The sequence below is a fragment of the Taudactylus pleione genome, unplaced genomic scaffold, assembly GCF_031769625.1.
Source record: "Taudactylus pleione unplaced genomic scaffold, aTauple2 ptg000366l, whole genome shotgun sequence".
Lineage (NCBI taxonomy): Eukaryota > Metazoa > Chordata > Amphibia > Anura > Myobatrachidae > Taudactylus > Taudactylus pleione.
This window is the reverse complement of record NW_028284767.1, coordinates 10,334,066-10,351,160: the sequence shown is the minus strand read 5'-3', so window position 1 is coordinate 10,351,160 and position 17,095 is coordinate 10,334,066. Positions and strand designations below refer to the sequence as shown.

The 17,095-nt window shown below is 42.6% G+C and overlaps 1 protein-coding gene across 1 annotated transcript in view; it reads right to left on the bottom strand.

Annotated features, from left to right (window-relative positions):
* LOC148508474 (serine/threonine-protein kinase SBK1-like) overlaps nucleotides 1-17,095 on the bottom strand; it is a 112,206-nt gene that overhangs the window by 51,360 nt on the left and 43,751 nt on the right. Inside the window, exon 2 of the mRNA XM_088444491.1 lies at nucleotides 6,788-6,978. Coding sequence (XP_088300617.1) covers nucleotides 6,788-6,938 — 151 coding nt within the window. The 5' untranslated portion in view covers nucleotides 6,939-6,978. The remainder of the gene's footprint in view (nucleotides 1-6,787; nucleotides 6,979-17,095) is intronic.

The window sequence follows — 17,095 nt, the reverse complement described above, 5'->3', positions numbered from 1 at the left end:
GTTTTACCTTTTCTCATTCCTATTTTGAAGTTGGATGTTACTTCTGTTTAGTGCTATAGGAGGCTGCATGTTATTTTGTGCACATAGGGGTATTACAATCCTTCTTTGTGTCTGAAAAATGACAGTTGGGAGCCAATTGGCTGGCGCCTTTTCACTTTTCACTCTGTCACACTGCTTAGTAAATAGACCTTGTGAATGTCTTGGGGGTTTATCAAGTGATATTTCAGCAATATTTTAACATGTTTTATACTCTGTGGAGCCTCTATGTAAATTGATGGAACGCGTGGAAGACCCCTGATGAAGTCAGTAATGGTGAAATGCATAAGGTGTGTTTATAAAAAGCAGAGCATGCGCAATAAAAAAAATTCAGAAATCGGTTTGGAATGTGTTCCAGGTGAGACAAGCAGCCATTATAAGCATTGAGATTGCCAACTAAACTCTGGCTAACACAGTCAAATATGTATTTTTTGTCTATCTGACTGTGTTTTTAATCCATTTTAAAATTACAGATGCCCTGCAGTGTATAGATCCCGGCAGTCTAGCAGAGCAGATAGATGAACAAAAGGTATGCCTTCAGTCAATAAAGTCCCTAACAATCACAATTACCCCCTGGTCATTTTGAGCCATATTCTAGTTTAACCTGTACTCTTTTACAGTGAAATCGTATTCTGGACCATCTGCCACTTGAGGTGCAAAATGCATGACTGCTGGCACATCAAGTCCCACATAGTCTCTGTAAGCATCCAGGTGATACCAAGAGGGATAACCTATTATCAAGCAGTGAAAAGTTTCTAGAAGTGAACCAGTGGAGAAGTCCACAGCAACCAATCAGCTTTGAAGTAGCATTTATCAAGTACAGTCTATAAAATAATAGGTGGGAGCTGATTGGTTGCTATGGGCTACTGCTCCACTTCTCCACACTTTTCATTGCTTGATAAAAAGACATATGGTGTCTAGGGGTGAGCGAGTTCGGATTTCTGAAATCCGAACCCCGCCGAGCCCATCCGATCCGAGTCCGATCCGAGTCAGGCTCGACTTTTTCCACCTGACTCGGATCTGAAATCGAGGCAAAACGTCATCATCCCGCCTTCCGAGTCTCGCGGGTTTTGGATCCTATATAAGGTACCCGCGTCGGCGCCATTTTCTCACTCGGCTGTGGACAGTGAAGAGGGAGGGTGGGAGTTAGGGCTGGCTGGGCAGTGTAGTGTAGTGTAGTGCTGCTGTTGTCCACTACTTCAAAGTCCATAGGGGCTGGCAGGACTGTGTTGTGCAGTCAGTTCTCCATAGGGGCTGTGTCCACTCCAAAGTCCTGTGCAGTGTCCCAGTCCTAAAGGTGTGCTGTAGTGTTGTCCAGGGGGTGCTCTGTCCATCAGGGGTGCTCCCCTCAAGTGCTAAAAAAATAATATATTTTCTGTGTTTGTGAATTGTGTGCGCAGTAGCCGCACGTGCATCAACAAAGTAGTGCCAAGCGTGCGCCTGTGTCATAAGTAAAGGGCCGGCTGGCTTGACCATTAAAGGGTGCTGTAACCCCTTAAGTACACTCCAAACCAAAAAAATATATATTTTCTGTGTTTGTGACTTGTGTGCACTGTGGCTGCACGTGCATCAACAAAGGAGCAGCGCCAAGCGTGCGCCTGTGTCCCATAAGTAAAGAGCTGGCTGGCTCATTTCTTAAAGGGTGGTGTAACCCACAAAGTGCACTACTCGCCAGCAAAAATAAAAAAATATTTTCTGTGTTTGTGTGCGCTTTAGCCGCACGTATATATCAATATAACATAAATGGAGGACCAAACTTTCTCTGATAAAAATAAAATAGGGAAAGATCAAGAACCACTTCCTCCTAGTGCTATTGCTGCTGCTGGGAGTTGTTCGTCATCCCAGAGAGGAAGTAGGAACATCACTACTTTTACTAAACAATTGACCCTCCAACAGTCCCTAGCGATGAGGATGAAGTACGACAGCAGTCATCCTGAAGCAAAACGTATAACTGAGGCCTTGACTGCTATGTTGGTGTTAGACGTGCGTCCGGTATCCGCCATTAGTGCAGTGGGATTTAGACAATTGATGGAGGTAGTGTGTCCCCGGTTCCAAATCCCGTCTAGATTCCACCTGCATCCTCAAAGCAGCAGCGACAAGCGTGCATCTGTCTGTTAAAGGGTGGTGACACCCTCAAAGTGTGCTACACAAACAATAAAAATATTGTTCTTTTTTTTTCTGTCTTTGTGAATTGTGTGGGCTGTAGCCGCACTTGCATCCTCAAAGCAGCAGTGACAAGTGTGCGTCTGTCTGTTAAAGGGTGGTGTAACTCTCAAAGTGCTCCAAAAAATAAAAAACTATTTTTTTAATGTGTTTGTGACTTGTGTGCGATGTAGCCACACGTGCATCAACATAGTAGCAGCGCCAAGCGTGCACCTGTGTCATAAGTCAAGGGCTGGTTTGGACATCTGGTCCGGACTGAAGGACGTGCCAACAATTTCAGACAAGTCTACTGTCACTGCATATGATACTGTCCTCAAAGCAGCAGCGACAAGCGTGCATCTGTCTGTTAAAGGGTGGTGACACCCTCAAAGTGTGCTACACAAACAATAAAAATATTGTTCTTTTTTTTTCTGTCTTTGTGAATTGTGTGGGCTGTAGCTGCACCTGCATCCTTAAAGCAGCAGCGACAAGCGTGCGTCTGTCTGTTAAAGGGTGGTGACACCCTCAAAGTGTGCTACACAAACAATAAAAATATTGTTCTTTTTTTTTCTGTCTTTGTGAATTGTGTGGGCTGTAGCCGCACTTGCATCCTCAAAGCAGCAGCGACAAGCGTGCGTCTGTCTGTTAAAGGGTGGTGACACCCTCAAAGTGTGCTACACAAACAATAAAAATATTCTTCTTCTTTTTTCTGTCTTTGTGAATTGTGTGGGCTGTAGCCGCACTTGCATCCTCAAAGCAGCAGTGACAAGTGTGCGTCTGTCTGTTAAAGGGTGGTGTAACTCTCAAAGTGCTCCAAAAAATAAAAAACTATTTTTTTAATGTGTTTGTGACTTGTGTGCGATGTAGCCACACGTGCATCAACATAGTAGCAGCGCCAAGCGTGCACCTGTGTCATAAGTCAAGGGCTGGTTTGGACATCTGGTCCGGACTGAAGGACGTGCCAACAATTTCAGACAAGTCTACTGTCACTGCATATGATACTGTCCTCAAAGCAGCAGCGACAAGCGTGCATCTGTCTGTTAAAGGGTGGTGACACCCTCAAAGTGTGCTACACAAACAATAAAAATATTGTTCTTTTTTTTTCTGTCTTTGTGAATTGTGTGGGCTGTAGCTGCACCTGCATCCTTAAAGCAGCAGCGACAAGCGTGCGTCTGTCTGTTAAAGGGTGGTGACACCCTCAAAGTGTGCTACACAAACAATAAAAATATTGTTCTTTTTTTTTCTGTCTTTGTGAATTGTGTGGGCTGTAGCCGCACTTGCATCCTCAAAGCAGCAGCGACAAGCGTGCGTCTGTCTGTTAAAGGGTGGTGACACCCTCAAAGTGTGCTACACAAACAATAAAAATATTCTTCTTCTTTTTTCTGTCTTTGTGAATTGTGTGGGCTGTAGCCGCACCTGCATCCTTAAAGCAGCAGCGACAAGCGTGCGTCTGTCTGTTAAAGGGTGGTGACACCCTCAAAGTGTGCTACACAAACAATTAAAATATTGTTCTTTTTTTTTCGGTCTTTGTGAAATGTGTGGGCTGTAGCCGCACCTGCATCCTTAAAGCAGCAGCGACAAGCGTGAGTCTGTCTGTTAAAGGGTGGTGACACCCTCAAAGTGTGCTACACAAACAATAAAAATATTCTTCTTCTTTTTTCTGTCTTTGTGAATTGTGTGGGCTGTAGCCGCACTTGCATCCTCAAAGCAGCAGCGACAAGCGTGCGTCTGTCTGTTAAAGGATTACATCGGTGACAGCATCCAAGTAGGCATGTCAGACAGTCCGTACCTGTACTGGCAGGAAAAAGAAGCAATTTGGAGGTCCCTGTACAAACTGGCTCTATTTTACCTGAGTTGCCCCCCCTCCAGTGTGTACTCCGAAAGAGTGTTTAGTGCAGCCGGGAACCTTGTCAGCGAAAGGCTTAGGAGGTTGCTTCCACAAAATGTGGAGAAGATGATGTTTATAAAATGAATTATCAACTCTTCCAGGGAGACCAGCCTCCAGAACGTACAGAGGGACCTGTGGTTCCAGCGGGGACGAATTAATACTCTGTGAGGATGAGGATGTACACACTGAAGAGGGTGAGGAATCGGTGGATGAGGAGGATGAGGATGACATCTTGCCTCCGTAGAGCCAGTTTGTGCAGGGACAGATTAATTGCCAGCTTGTTTTGTGGGGGCCCAAACGAACCAATCATTTCAGCCACAGTTGTGTGGCAGACCCTGGCGCTGAAATGATTGGTTTGTTAAAGTGTGCATGTCCTGTTTATACAACATAAGGGTGGGTGGGAGGGCCCAAGGACAATTCCATCTTGCACCTCTTTTTTTTCTTTGCATTATGTACAGTTTGGGGCCTAGTTTTTCAAACTGCCATCCTGTCTGCCACTGCAGTTTCACGCCTAGATGGGTCACGTGTTTGTGCCGCCCACTCGTGTCGCTTAGCATAGTCATCCAGCTACCTCGGTGCAACCTTTTGGACATAAAAACACTATTGTGAGGTGTGAGGTGTTCAGAATAGACTGGAAATGAGTGGAAATTAAGGTTATTGTGGTTAATAATAGCATAGGAGCAGAAAAACCTACAAATTCTGTGATTTTAGCTGTTTTTATGCTTTTTTTCAAAAAAATACAGATCCAAAACACAAAACCCAGAACCCAAAACACGGAAGGGTGGTTTTGGCAAAACCAATCCAGATCCAAAACACAAAGAAAGATCCAGATCCAAAACCAAAACACGAAAAGTGGCCGGTGCACACCCCTAATGGTGTCACAATGCATAATTAAAGACTGCTGTTGTTTTGTTCACAATCACTACATACAAATCACACAACCAGTACATACAAATCACACAACCAGTACATACAGATCACACAACCAGTACATACAAATCACACACCAGTACATACAAATCACACAACTAGTACATACAAATCACACACCAGTACATACAGATCACAAAATCAGTACATATAGATCACACACCACTACATACAAATCACACAACTAGTAGCATTTATCAAGTACAGTCTATAAAATAATAGGTGGGAGCTGATTGGTTGCTATGGGCAACTTCTCCACTGCTCTACTTCTCCACACTTTTCATTGCTTGATAAAAAGACATATGGGGCTCTATTTAGTACAATTCGCATATTGAATGCGGATTGTAGTGTGATATTACCGAGTGAATTCGCATTGCGAATTCAGGTAATATCACAGGGATTTACTATAAATCCCTTGCAGGGACAGAGCTTGCGATAAAGCTCTGTCCCTGCGGATCCCATCCGCACTCTAGTCGCGGTAAAATACCGCGACTAAGAGCACGCGCATGCGCCGACCGACCACCGCTACTACCCCCCCACCGACGCTAAGCCCCGCCCCCCATGACCGCGGCCCCCCGCGACCCCCCCTCCCTTCATTACACTTACCTGCATCCTCCTGGCCTCCGGTGGTCTTCTCCGGGCTTCCCGATCAGGTGATCTCCCATACTGCACTGGGGCCCGATCACCTGATGACCGGGCCCCAGTGCACTGTGGGAGACCAGCTGACAGGAGAGGAGCCATCACCGGAGGCCCGATCACCGGTCCCTGGATTCAGGTAAGTGAAAAAAAAAATGTTTAATTTTTTTTTTCTTTTTTTTACAGCAATCAGCTTGCGGTCTACTTAGACCACATAGCTGATTACTGGTACCGGCTCCCGCCTCTGCTCTCCCCGTTAGAGCAGAGTGGGAGCCCGGTAACCGGGGGAGACCCTGGATAACGCCACCTCCAGGTGGCGTTATTATCACAGGGCTTCCCCCGGTATTTTTTTACAATTTATTTTTAGTAACTTGCACACAGATCACATTTCCCATTACAATTTTGGGAAATGCGATCTGCTTTACTAAAAATAAGTGATACTGGGGGTTGGAGTAGAATTTTACTAATTCTACTCCAATTGCCCTGTAATAAATACAGGTGAAACTAAAATAATGTGAAAAGGGTGTGAAAACACCCTTTTTCACTTTATTTTAGTAAAAATAATGTTAATAAATAGAGCCCATGGTGTCACAATGCATAATTAAAGACTGCTGTTGTTTTGTTCACAATCACTACATACAAATCACACAACCAGTACATACAGATCACACAACCAGTATATACAGATCACACAACCAGTACATACAAATCACACACCAGTACATACAAATCACACAACTAGTACATACAAATCACACAACCAGTACATATAGATCACATACCAGTACATACAAATCACACAACCAGTACATATACTGTAGATCACAGACCAGAACATACAGATCACACAACGTAGTACATATTGATCACACACCAGTACATACAAATTGCACAACCTGTACATATAGATCACACAACCAGTACATACAAATCACAGAACCAGTACATACTGTATAGACCACACACCAGTACATACAAATCACAGAACCAGTACATACTGTATAGACCACACACCAGTACATACAAATCACACTACCAGTACATATGCAGTAGATCACACTACCAGTACATATAAAGCTGACAATTTCACAATTCTCCTACATCCAAGCTTAAATCGATGGCAGAATGGTTTTAAATATCTAACATGTGTCTTACCTTTTATTTTCTGTTCAACTAGTAACACACGTCCATAAGTGCCGCTGCCCAGCTCCTTGATGATCCTGTATTTCTCTTTCAGCTTTACAGTTGGCATTGTCTTTGATGTCAGATTCATCATTTTTTGCAAGATCTCTTCATTTTCATCCATCACACATATGTTATTGTCTTACAGAGACAAGAAGTCTTATCTAGCAGAAACATACAATTGTTAATAAAAGAGAAAACTATCACAAAAATAATTACCATGAAAAGGTGGGTCTGATTCTGAGTCAGATGCAATGCAGATGGTCACCTAAATTAGCAATATTTTGCACATGCATCTAAATCTCTAAGAAGTTGCACAGTGCACACCTCCCTCGCTGTGTATGTACAGAGTCGCACAGTGCATTCCTTCCCTGCTGTGTGCGTAGAGAGTCACATGGTGCATGCATTCCCCACTGTGTACGTACAGAATCACAAAGTGCATGCGTTCCCCACTGTGTACATACAGAGTCACAAAGTGCATGCGCTCCCCGCTGTGTACATACAGAGTCGCATGGTGAATACGTTCCCCACTGTATACATACAGAGTCGCACAGTGCATGCATTCCCCACTGTGTACGTACAGTCGCACAGTGCATGCGTTCCCCGCTGTGTACATACAGAGTCGCATGGTGCATGCGTTCCCCACTGTGTACATGCAGAGTCACACGGTGCATGCGTTCCCCACTGTGTACGTACAGAGTCGCACTGTGCATGCGTTTCCCGCTGCGTACATACAGAGTCGCATGGTGCATGTGCTCCCCGCTGTGTACATAGAGAGTCGCATAGTGCATACGTTCCCCAATGTATACATACAGAGTCACACAGTGCATGCATTCCACACTGTGTATGTACAGTCGCACGGTGCATGCGTTCCCCGCTGTGTATGTACAGAGTTGCACTGTGCATGCGTTCCCCGCTGTGTACATACAGAGTCACACGGTGTATGCGTTCCCCCGCTGTGTACATACAGAGTCGCTCGGTGCCTATGTTCCCTACTGTGTATGTACAGAGTCGCACGGTGCATGCGCTCCCCGCTGTGTACATACAGAGTCACATCGTGCATACGTTCCCCACTGTATACATACAGAGTCGCACAGTGCATGCATTCCCCACTGTGTACGTACAGTGGCACGGTGCATGCGTTCCGCGCTGTGTACATACAGAGTCGCACGGTGCATACGTTCCCCACTGTGTACGTACAGAGCTGCACGGTGCATTCCTTCCCCACTGTGTACGCACAGAGTCGAACAGTGCATGTGTTCCACGCTGTGTACGTACGAATTCGTAGGACTGATTCTGCCTCACTGACTCTGAAATGTATTGGGTGATTCTGGGTGGTGACTGGGAGTTGGCTAAGCAGACACACAAAGATATTTTGTCTGATGGGTGTCTATGGGAGTGTCGTGGGAGTGGTTGTGAAAGCAGGACCCCATTTAACAATGGTACATAACCCATTAACAATCGCTAAAGGGTTATGTCACACTTTCAATAATTAAAAAAAACACGTAATCTGAGATTATCGTTGTGTCTCGCTGCGTCGCTCTTGCTATCTTTAGATGGCGAGAATGATGCAGTCCCCATTGCCGGCAATGGGAACCGGCAGCAGCCTTTCTGTCTTCAGCAAAGCCTTAAAGGTACTGCCGAGTTCCCGTCAGGTTAAACAGTGGCCCGTTGTTGGCAGCGATAGGCTACCAGCAGGTGAGTGGAGGACCCCACTGACGAGGAGGACAATGCTGGACCTTGCCGGCGAGGTAAGCAATGCAGAATACCAGTGGCATATTCGTTTGTAGCACTGCGATACTGAACAAAATATGCAGCTGGTATTTACATTCATTGTTAAATGGGGCCATCAGTCTCTCAATCGCGTACATTGGAGATTCTGCACCTAGCATGGGGCAGGTGCAAGTCCCAATGGTGCTGCCAATGATGGTTTGCAACATCAGACATACAAATTGGGCTTCCCAGCCCTTGTTAATTCAGATGCACAGTTGTACATCATGGCAAGGGCCTTTATTAGCATTGCATAAAAAATTGTAGATGCAACTATGTCAAAAGATGCAAAAGCATTTTGTGACTCAGAATCCATTAAAGCCATTCTATGTTCCATTTCATTGTTCAAGCTCTCCATATTTGGGATGTAATACATACAGTACATTATTAGATGCTGCCAATGTTGATCAAGATGAACCTTTTTGTCACAATACTTGAAGAAACTATTATAATTTGGAGATAATTAATGTTGGTGAAGCTATGTTATTATCATAATGGATTATACAAGATAATATCTAATTTAATTATATTTCTTTGCCAGTTGTATGTCCAAGATGTATTTATATCTTTTACAAAAACAATTTTGGGAATTCTATGTTTAAAAAACAACATTTTGTAATTTGTTTTCAACTGTGACACACTATTGAGGGTAATTCAATTTGGTGCTCTGAGCGCTGCTGGAATAGTTAGGCGAAGGCATTCTGCAACTAAGATTTGCATTCATATAGGTGCGCAAGAAAATAAGCAAAGATTTCCTACTGTATTAAATGGTAATGTGCCCAGCTGGACATCACAGTGATCCATCGCTCCGAATTGAATTGCCCCCTTGAAAATGTAGATGAAAATGGGAATCTTAGGTACATGGCTTTCCAGTGAAAACTATTCTAAAAAATACAGGTAAAAATAAATTATTTGTTAATATATCCGCAGCTTCATTGAGGGATACTCACGCGTAAAACCTTCTATTGTGTAACACAAAATGGATAGATAATATAGGGTCTGTTTTAGATTAAAAGTTCACCCATTTTGGGTTTAGCCTTTGTCACCATGTTATGTGTAAAGTATCAGGATAGCCGTTATATTTTATGGCATGAGGCAGTATAACTGACATATTGTTCAAATTGTCAATGTCGACAGCTATAATATTGATACATCATTTTAGGATTAGGGTCAGACTTCAATTAGAGTTAGAATAGATTAGGATTAGGGTTACGCTACAATTAGATTTAGGGTTAAGGTTAGGCGTAGAGTAAGATTGAATGACAAAACCCATCGTCGACATACCACTGTCGAGAATCTGGCAATGTAGATGTTATATCAGAGTCGACAATGTGAATGTTGACATTTGACATACTGTATCAACATTCTGTACATATTGACAAAATATACCACACCCTACTGTACAGGCATGCATAACATCTGTAAAACTGGTAACATTTGAAGGTTGCTCAAGCTTAAATTGTTCTAAGTGTAGCATGGGTTTAGTTATCAAATGATTGTGAAATGCCCAGTAATTAATAGTTTTTTTTCTGAGATGAGGAGTTGTATCCACAATCCATCTTCAGTGGTTATATTTAGCCTGTTTTTACATTGAAAAACGGAGACAATATCCAATTAATTTATTTGCCTTAGCGAAAGTGATCATAGCAAGATCTGGGGTGGTGCAAGATGGTCCATGTTTTTAAAATCGGATTGGGTTGGTAAATGAAACTAGAAACTATGATACTGTATATCTGACAAGAGAGTGTGAACCAACCTATAAACATATATGGTCTAGTCCTGCACTCACATCCCAGAATAGGTAACAGAGATCGGGGTGCCACCCCAAGGGCCATTCAGAAAATAGCCATATATAAATCTGCTTTTCATCCAAAATTGGAGTAAGAGAGGGCACTCACCAGAGGATTAAATAAATATAACGCTTTAATCATCCAGATCCAACATAGCAATGTAAGGAATGTCAACGTTTCAGTACCGAAGGACCTTTGTCAAGACTTCAACATCAAATCAGCCGTATAATTATGTATAACGACAGCATCAATCTCCAAAGTATAACAAGTGCACATAAAAATATGCTTTTTTTGGAGCTTGTGTAATGAGATATTTGCTAGTTCCCCAATTATAAACAGAAACATTGAAATGGGTAACAATCAAAAGAGCATATGCATCAAATTATTGAAACAAGCATGGCAACCAATTGCATTCTTAATGTGGTTGTGACATTATAATTATGCCCCAACTCGCAATGTGTTATTGAAAATTTCTGTATGCGTTTATTATAGCTGGTGTACCAAGACAAAGCTTCCAAAAAAACCCTGTCCCGGCAAATGCCAAGAAGCAAAGTAATAGCTACTGGAGGATCCCTCTCGGAAAAAAAATCACGATGGATTAGCCCATACGCTACTATGGGCTAATACCATCTTCATATGGCTTTAGCTGCCTAAGCCAAGCAATGGTAAATCTGATGGTTTAGCAGCCCCTATAGGAGCCTATAGGGGCTGCTTTTGCTGTTGGAAATGATGAGAGTTTGGGAAATACTTGATTTTGATTTGTTATATATATATATATTTTTTTTAAATTTTGCCAAAGTATAGTAGCAATTACACGATTAAAGGGTCTATTCATCATGTAAACATTAGCGGCAACTTTACTATAGTTTTAAACTCTGTGTTCTTATAATAGGGTTTAACTAGAAATGAGTGTTTGATTTTTGGGAAAATCAAACACACCTGAACTTAGGGTTCCGAATCACTTTGGGGTTTAGAGTAGAACCGAATACTGACATGATTCTTCTTCTTGTGCTTTGTCAGCTACACTAAAATGTCAATTATCTATGCAACATATGGACCATTTGTCAAAAACTGTCCCAACTATGTCCGGGGAAAAAAGCTTGAGTGTCTGTAAACTATCTTAAAATAAAATGTCATCACTTTGGGGTTTAGAGTAGAACCGAATCCTGACATGACTCTTCTTGAAATTTGGAGAGTTATTCTAAAAGCTGGATCTCATGTATTTTGGATTGCAGTCCCTATCATCATGATTTTAGGTGCTGTGAGGTGGTAAAAATATAATGGAAATGACTGGAATTGTTATTGAGATAATAATACTGTAGGAGGTTCAAGTTACATTATTTTAGCTGTTTTTATCAATTTGTAAAGAAATCCAAAACCAAAACCGAACCAAAGCACTTAAGGGGGAGGTTTGGCAACACCAAAAGCTTTGGGGGTGGTTTTGGAAATACCAAAACACAGGGGTCTGCACTCTGCACACATCTCTAGTTTTAATTTAATATTCTGCACTATTGATCACCCTCCACGTAGATAAACATCACTTTCAAAAGTTTATTTTTTTATATTTTTATTCATTTTGCACATGCGACTTTCTCTTCCTGGCTTTGAGCAGTGGATGACAGCTGATTAGGCAATGAGAGCAGAGATGGATGGAACCTAAGAAGCAGCCTTTAAAGCTCCCTCCCTTTTATTTATTTAATATTTTATTTTATATTTCTTTAAAACATTTGGTAATTATACTAATTATGCTTGCCTTATATTTAAATAGGTAATAATGATTACTAATTATTTTCTTCTTCTGCTTTGCTCGAGGATGTTATTATACTGAAGCTGCTTCGGGTTTAGCTAGGAGGGGGAAGGGGAGGAGCTTCTACAAGATTTCTCTCCCGCACAAGCTGCCATGTAAAATACAGCTTTAGTAGACATTCGGGGCCATTATGCACAGTGACATTAACTAGAGGTTATGGATATTTGCTAGTCCCCATTCTATAGTATTGGAAAAAGCGGTCTGGATCAGGGATGAAAGGTAAGCAGGAGATACCCTAAAGAATTCGGCATTTTAAATCTTCATTATAATTAAGTTTACTTAGCACATGTAAAACCTCATTATGAAATGCTACTTAATCTAAAAATTAGATTCTTTATAAAGCTTTACTAAATTAAACAATGAATATAAAACCATGTAAATAATACAATTGCTACACTTATCTTTAGCAATGTTAATCATTATAAATCTAGAACAGAAATATAATCCTATATTATAGATGTTTGTCCATATTTTGATCAACACATTTTAATGTGCAACTAAAGAACATCTATGTGCTAAGTATCACTGAGGTATCACTGAAATTAGATTTACATTCACCTCTCTGCTACTGTATGGAGGGCAAAATGTAACAAATGGGATGATGTTGAAAACACACCCATATTACTATTAGAGATGTTCTCCAGAAATCTGAATCTTCCCGAATTTCATGAATCCGGACCAATCCAAGTCGTGATTCTGATCTCCAAAGGAGATTCTGACAGATCCAAGTCGTGGTTCTGATCTTCCCACGGTTCAGGAATTGGATTTTAAATCCGAATTTCGGATTTTGGATTGCAAAAATTACATGATCTTAGGTGCTTTTAAAAACTTATCATATTTTTAAAAAAGAAACCCAGATCCAAAACTAAAACCAAAACACGAAGATGGATTCAGATCCAAAACCAAAACATGGGGGCACACATCAATAATTACTATAGATGGGCACCTAGATGGTGGCGTATCTACAATGTGTGCAGGATGTGTCATGTACATGGGCCTATGCGTCAAGGGTTGCCCTATGAAACACACCATGTATCCAAGACAGATTCTCCACTGTGCTTGTGTGATGTCCTCCAATATGTGTTGTCAGCGACGCCATCTTTCCATCAATGTCTTCAGAAAGGAGACTTCTCCACAGTAGATAGCAAAGACAGTGCCACAGACAATGTTACTATCTGTACATATGCTACCTTTCCGAACACGTTGCTGGAACGATAGTACCACTGGCAACAGGTATGAAGGGGCCTTCTGCATATCCTGAATCACCCCAGCACCTTTGATAACCTTAGGCAAGAGTTTCCAGTGAAATAGGAAAGACATGACACTTCCGTGTCTGAGAAATTGTTCAAATGTTTAAAGCAGGCCTGTCACCATAAGAAAGCATTTTATTCAGCAAGCTGACCTCTAGTAAATATGCTTATTCCAATGTCCCCATTAGTAAAATTGTAACATACAGAATAATCCAGTCCTGGAGGGAATTAATTTGCAGGCAATGGCTACGTAGTGTTATTGGAGAAGCAGCACTTAGCAACAATCACCACCAACATCTGTATCTTTATTTTCCCCTCATGCCCCATAGAGGTGTGCAGGAAGGGTTGGGTATGAGATCCCGGTGGTTAGGATGCCACTGGTCAGAATACCGACAGCAGTATCCTGTCACCCATAAAGAAAGCAAGTAAGACTTACCCTTACCCCTAACCCTCCCTGGTGCTTAACCCTAACCTCCCCCCCTAGTGCCTAAACCTAACCTCCCCCTCCCTGCAACCTAAAACTAACCCTCCCCCCTAGTGCCTAACCCTCCCCCTAATGCCTAACCCCGCACCATAACCCTCCCCCAACACCCGATACTTACCTTCGGGATGCTGGCAGTCGGGATTCTGGTGCCGGGATCGAGACGCTGTAAGGATTATGGCGCCAGTATTTTTGCCCATCGGCATCCCGCACGCCGAGATGCTGACTACATCCTGTCCAGGAAAATTGGCAATGTTGGGATGCATTATTCTACTGCAATGTGCTTGAACTTGTTGGAAAATTAAACACTTGAAATGAGTCCTCCAGTCTGACAGTCCAACTCAGCTTTCCAGTTGAGAATGCTAGTATGCTAGTATTCTTAGTACAAGTCCACTTTATCTTGCTAAAGCCTAATATGCAGTGTACCTTCTTTCATAGATTGATCCCTAGGGCTACTGTTGCTTTGGATTTTACAACTGATTTTTATTTTACCTCAACCAAGACTGTGCCTATAATGGGGTATCCTAATACAAAAGTCTCAGGGAGCGAGTTAAGGGGAATATAGATTAAAGTGCATGTATTTATGGAGAGTTCGCATAAGTGATTAGAAGAATGCTATATCTGGGTCCCTCAAGCAGCAGAATTTCATATCACAGTCTTCAGGGAATTAAGCATTATTGCAGCTACAATACCACTAATGTAAATATTTGCAAAGAAAATGACAGGTAAAATTGTGTACTGGCGTATTATTTATGGCGTATAATTCTAAAATGTACCGATAAGTGAAAGTAAAGTCATCTACTTGAAAAATATGGTATAAGACTGAAATTAGAGGATTCACAAACTCTGTTCAGAGTGACACATCAATATTATTGTGAATGCTATGTAGTATAAGTTATTGCAACAATGCAGCCCAGTGCCAGCCTCCTGAACAGCTGCACATGATGGAGAGCAGACTGCAGTGGAGCACGAGGACCCAGTGAGTCAGTGGCTGCAGTAGTGGATGGGCAAGCTCCAAAGACTCAGATACAGACCAGGAGAGGTAAGTAAAATAAGGGCAGCTCTGGACTGGTACATGAGTGGGGGACAACTCTGGGGTGGCACATAAGGTGGGACGACGACTCTGGGCTGGCACATAAGGATGGGCACTATGGGCTGGCACATAAAGGGGGGCTCTGGGCTGGCACATAAGGGTGGGGTACTCTGGGCTAGCACATAAGATGTTATTAGCAAAGAGCCTTTACCTAATTGCTGGGAGGCAACTATGAGAAAATTGTGGTCCTCAGTTCAAAGTAAAGGGTCTATTTACTAAGTCTTGGAGAGAGATAAAGTGGACGGAGATAAAGTAGCAACCAATCAGCTCCTGTCATTTTTCAAACACAGCATGTAAAGTCACAGGCCCTGATTCAGAGCTGGACGCTCTGACAGAGCACTCGCTCTAAATCAGGGCCGATCTGCTGAAATTTTAGAGCGGCCTCCTGGCCGCTCGCATAGCTGTGGGTGACCACCCACAGCTATAGCAAGCGGCCAAAAAGATGGTCGCGATGGTCAAGACCATCGGGCTTACGATGAGACCCTTGTGGTAGGCCACTCACCATCGACAGCACGCCCCCTTTGTAGCGAGACCCATAGCGGCGGCTTGCCCGTCGCTATCCGGGTCTTGCGCATGCGCACGAAGGAGCTGGCTCCCTCGTGCGCATGCGCACTGGGCCAACATTGACCCGCTTGCGAGCGGGTCTGAACCAGGCCCACAGTTAGAAGCTGATGGTTGGGACCTTATCTCCCTCCACTTTATCTCTCTTCAAGGCTTAGTACATAGGGGTCTATGGGCCTGATTCAGAGTTGGGAATACAATAAGAAATAACAAGTAACTGTGTACAGTACCTGGGCAAATCATGTTGCAATGCAAGGGGTGCAAATACATACATTGTTTTTGCATGTGGGGTAAATACTGGCTGTTTTTACATGTAGCTCACAAATGATGGACAGCTTTATTTTTACACTGCAATTTTTTACACCCAAAATCTGTATCTCTCTGCACATTTTGGGCCTGATTCAGAGCCGCTCGTAAGCGGCCGCTCGTTCGCTCCGAGCGATGTTCGCACAACTGCGCATGCATATGGGTTGTAATACACATGCGCGAACCAGTCATTGCGGTCGGAAATTGTGTGCTCGCAAAATAGCGAATGCCTGCTAATTTGAGTAACAGAATGAGGCGTCTGTGGGTGGTAACAGGGGAAGGTGCTTGAAAACGGGGAGTGGTAATCCGAACGCAGGCGTGCCAAACGGTCAAAACGAGCGTTTTAAGGGTGTGGATAATTAACAAAGCAGCGTCATCGACCACGTCACTTGGTTCTCTTTTAGCCTGAACTGCTCGCATGATTGCGGTAGGAAAATCCAACAACAAGCACTGCGAGCAGTTCATACGCCTTTCGATGTACTCGATTAATCTAATAAATAGCGGAGATGACGTAGGATGCGAGAGGCCAGGGGGCGTTTTTAACAAAATAGCGAGTGCATGTTTCGTTCGCTCGTTCAGACATAGAGGCGTCAACAGACCGCAAAGAGCGAGCGCTCTATTTAAATATCCGGCCCCTTTTTCTGAACGAGCGAGCGCAAATAGCGTCCGGCTCTGAATCAGGCCCTTTAAATCTGCACCACCTGTGGTACAGTATGGTTTCACCAAGATGCACAGTTACTTGCTCTTTCTTACTCTATTCCCAACTCTGAATCAGGCCCTATGTTTCTTAATATGGCACTAAAAAATAGAAGTTTGGACATCCCTGTTTTAAACAAAGCTCTTTTCATACTTATAACTTATAAGCAAAAATTTGATAGCTATTAGTAGTTGTATTTCTTCCAATTAACTTCAAAAGCAATCAAGAATGCAGGGGATTTTTTTTTAAAAAGAACCAAACAACTGCTTTAAGGCAGCTAAATATTTAAGTTAAAAGAATGGAAGTCGGGCAGCAGAAAACAGTGATCTATTGTCTCAACTGTGTCATAGAAATTTTAAGAAGATGTTGTGGAGTATCCCATTGTGTGAGCAGGACGGAAGTCAGATGTATAGTAAACAACCAAACACATTTTTGAAAATAAGGAAATAAAATTTTCAGGCAAAGGAAAGGAATACTATAACCACTTGTGTGTCAGAGAGGTTTCATATGCATAAGTATTACAGAA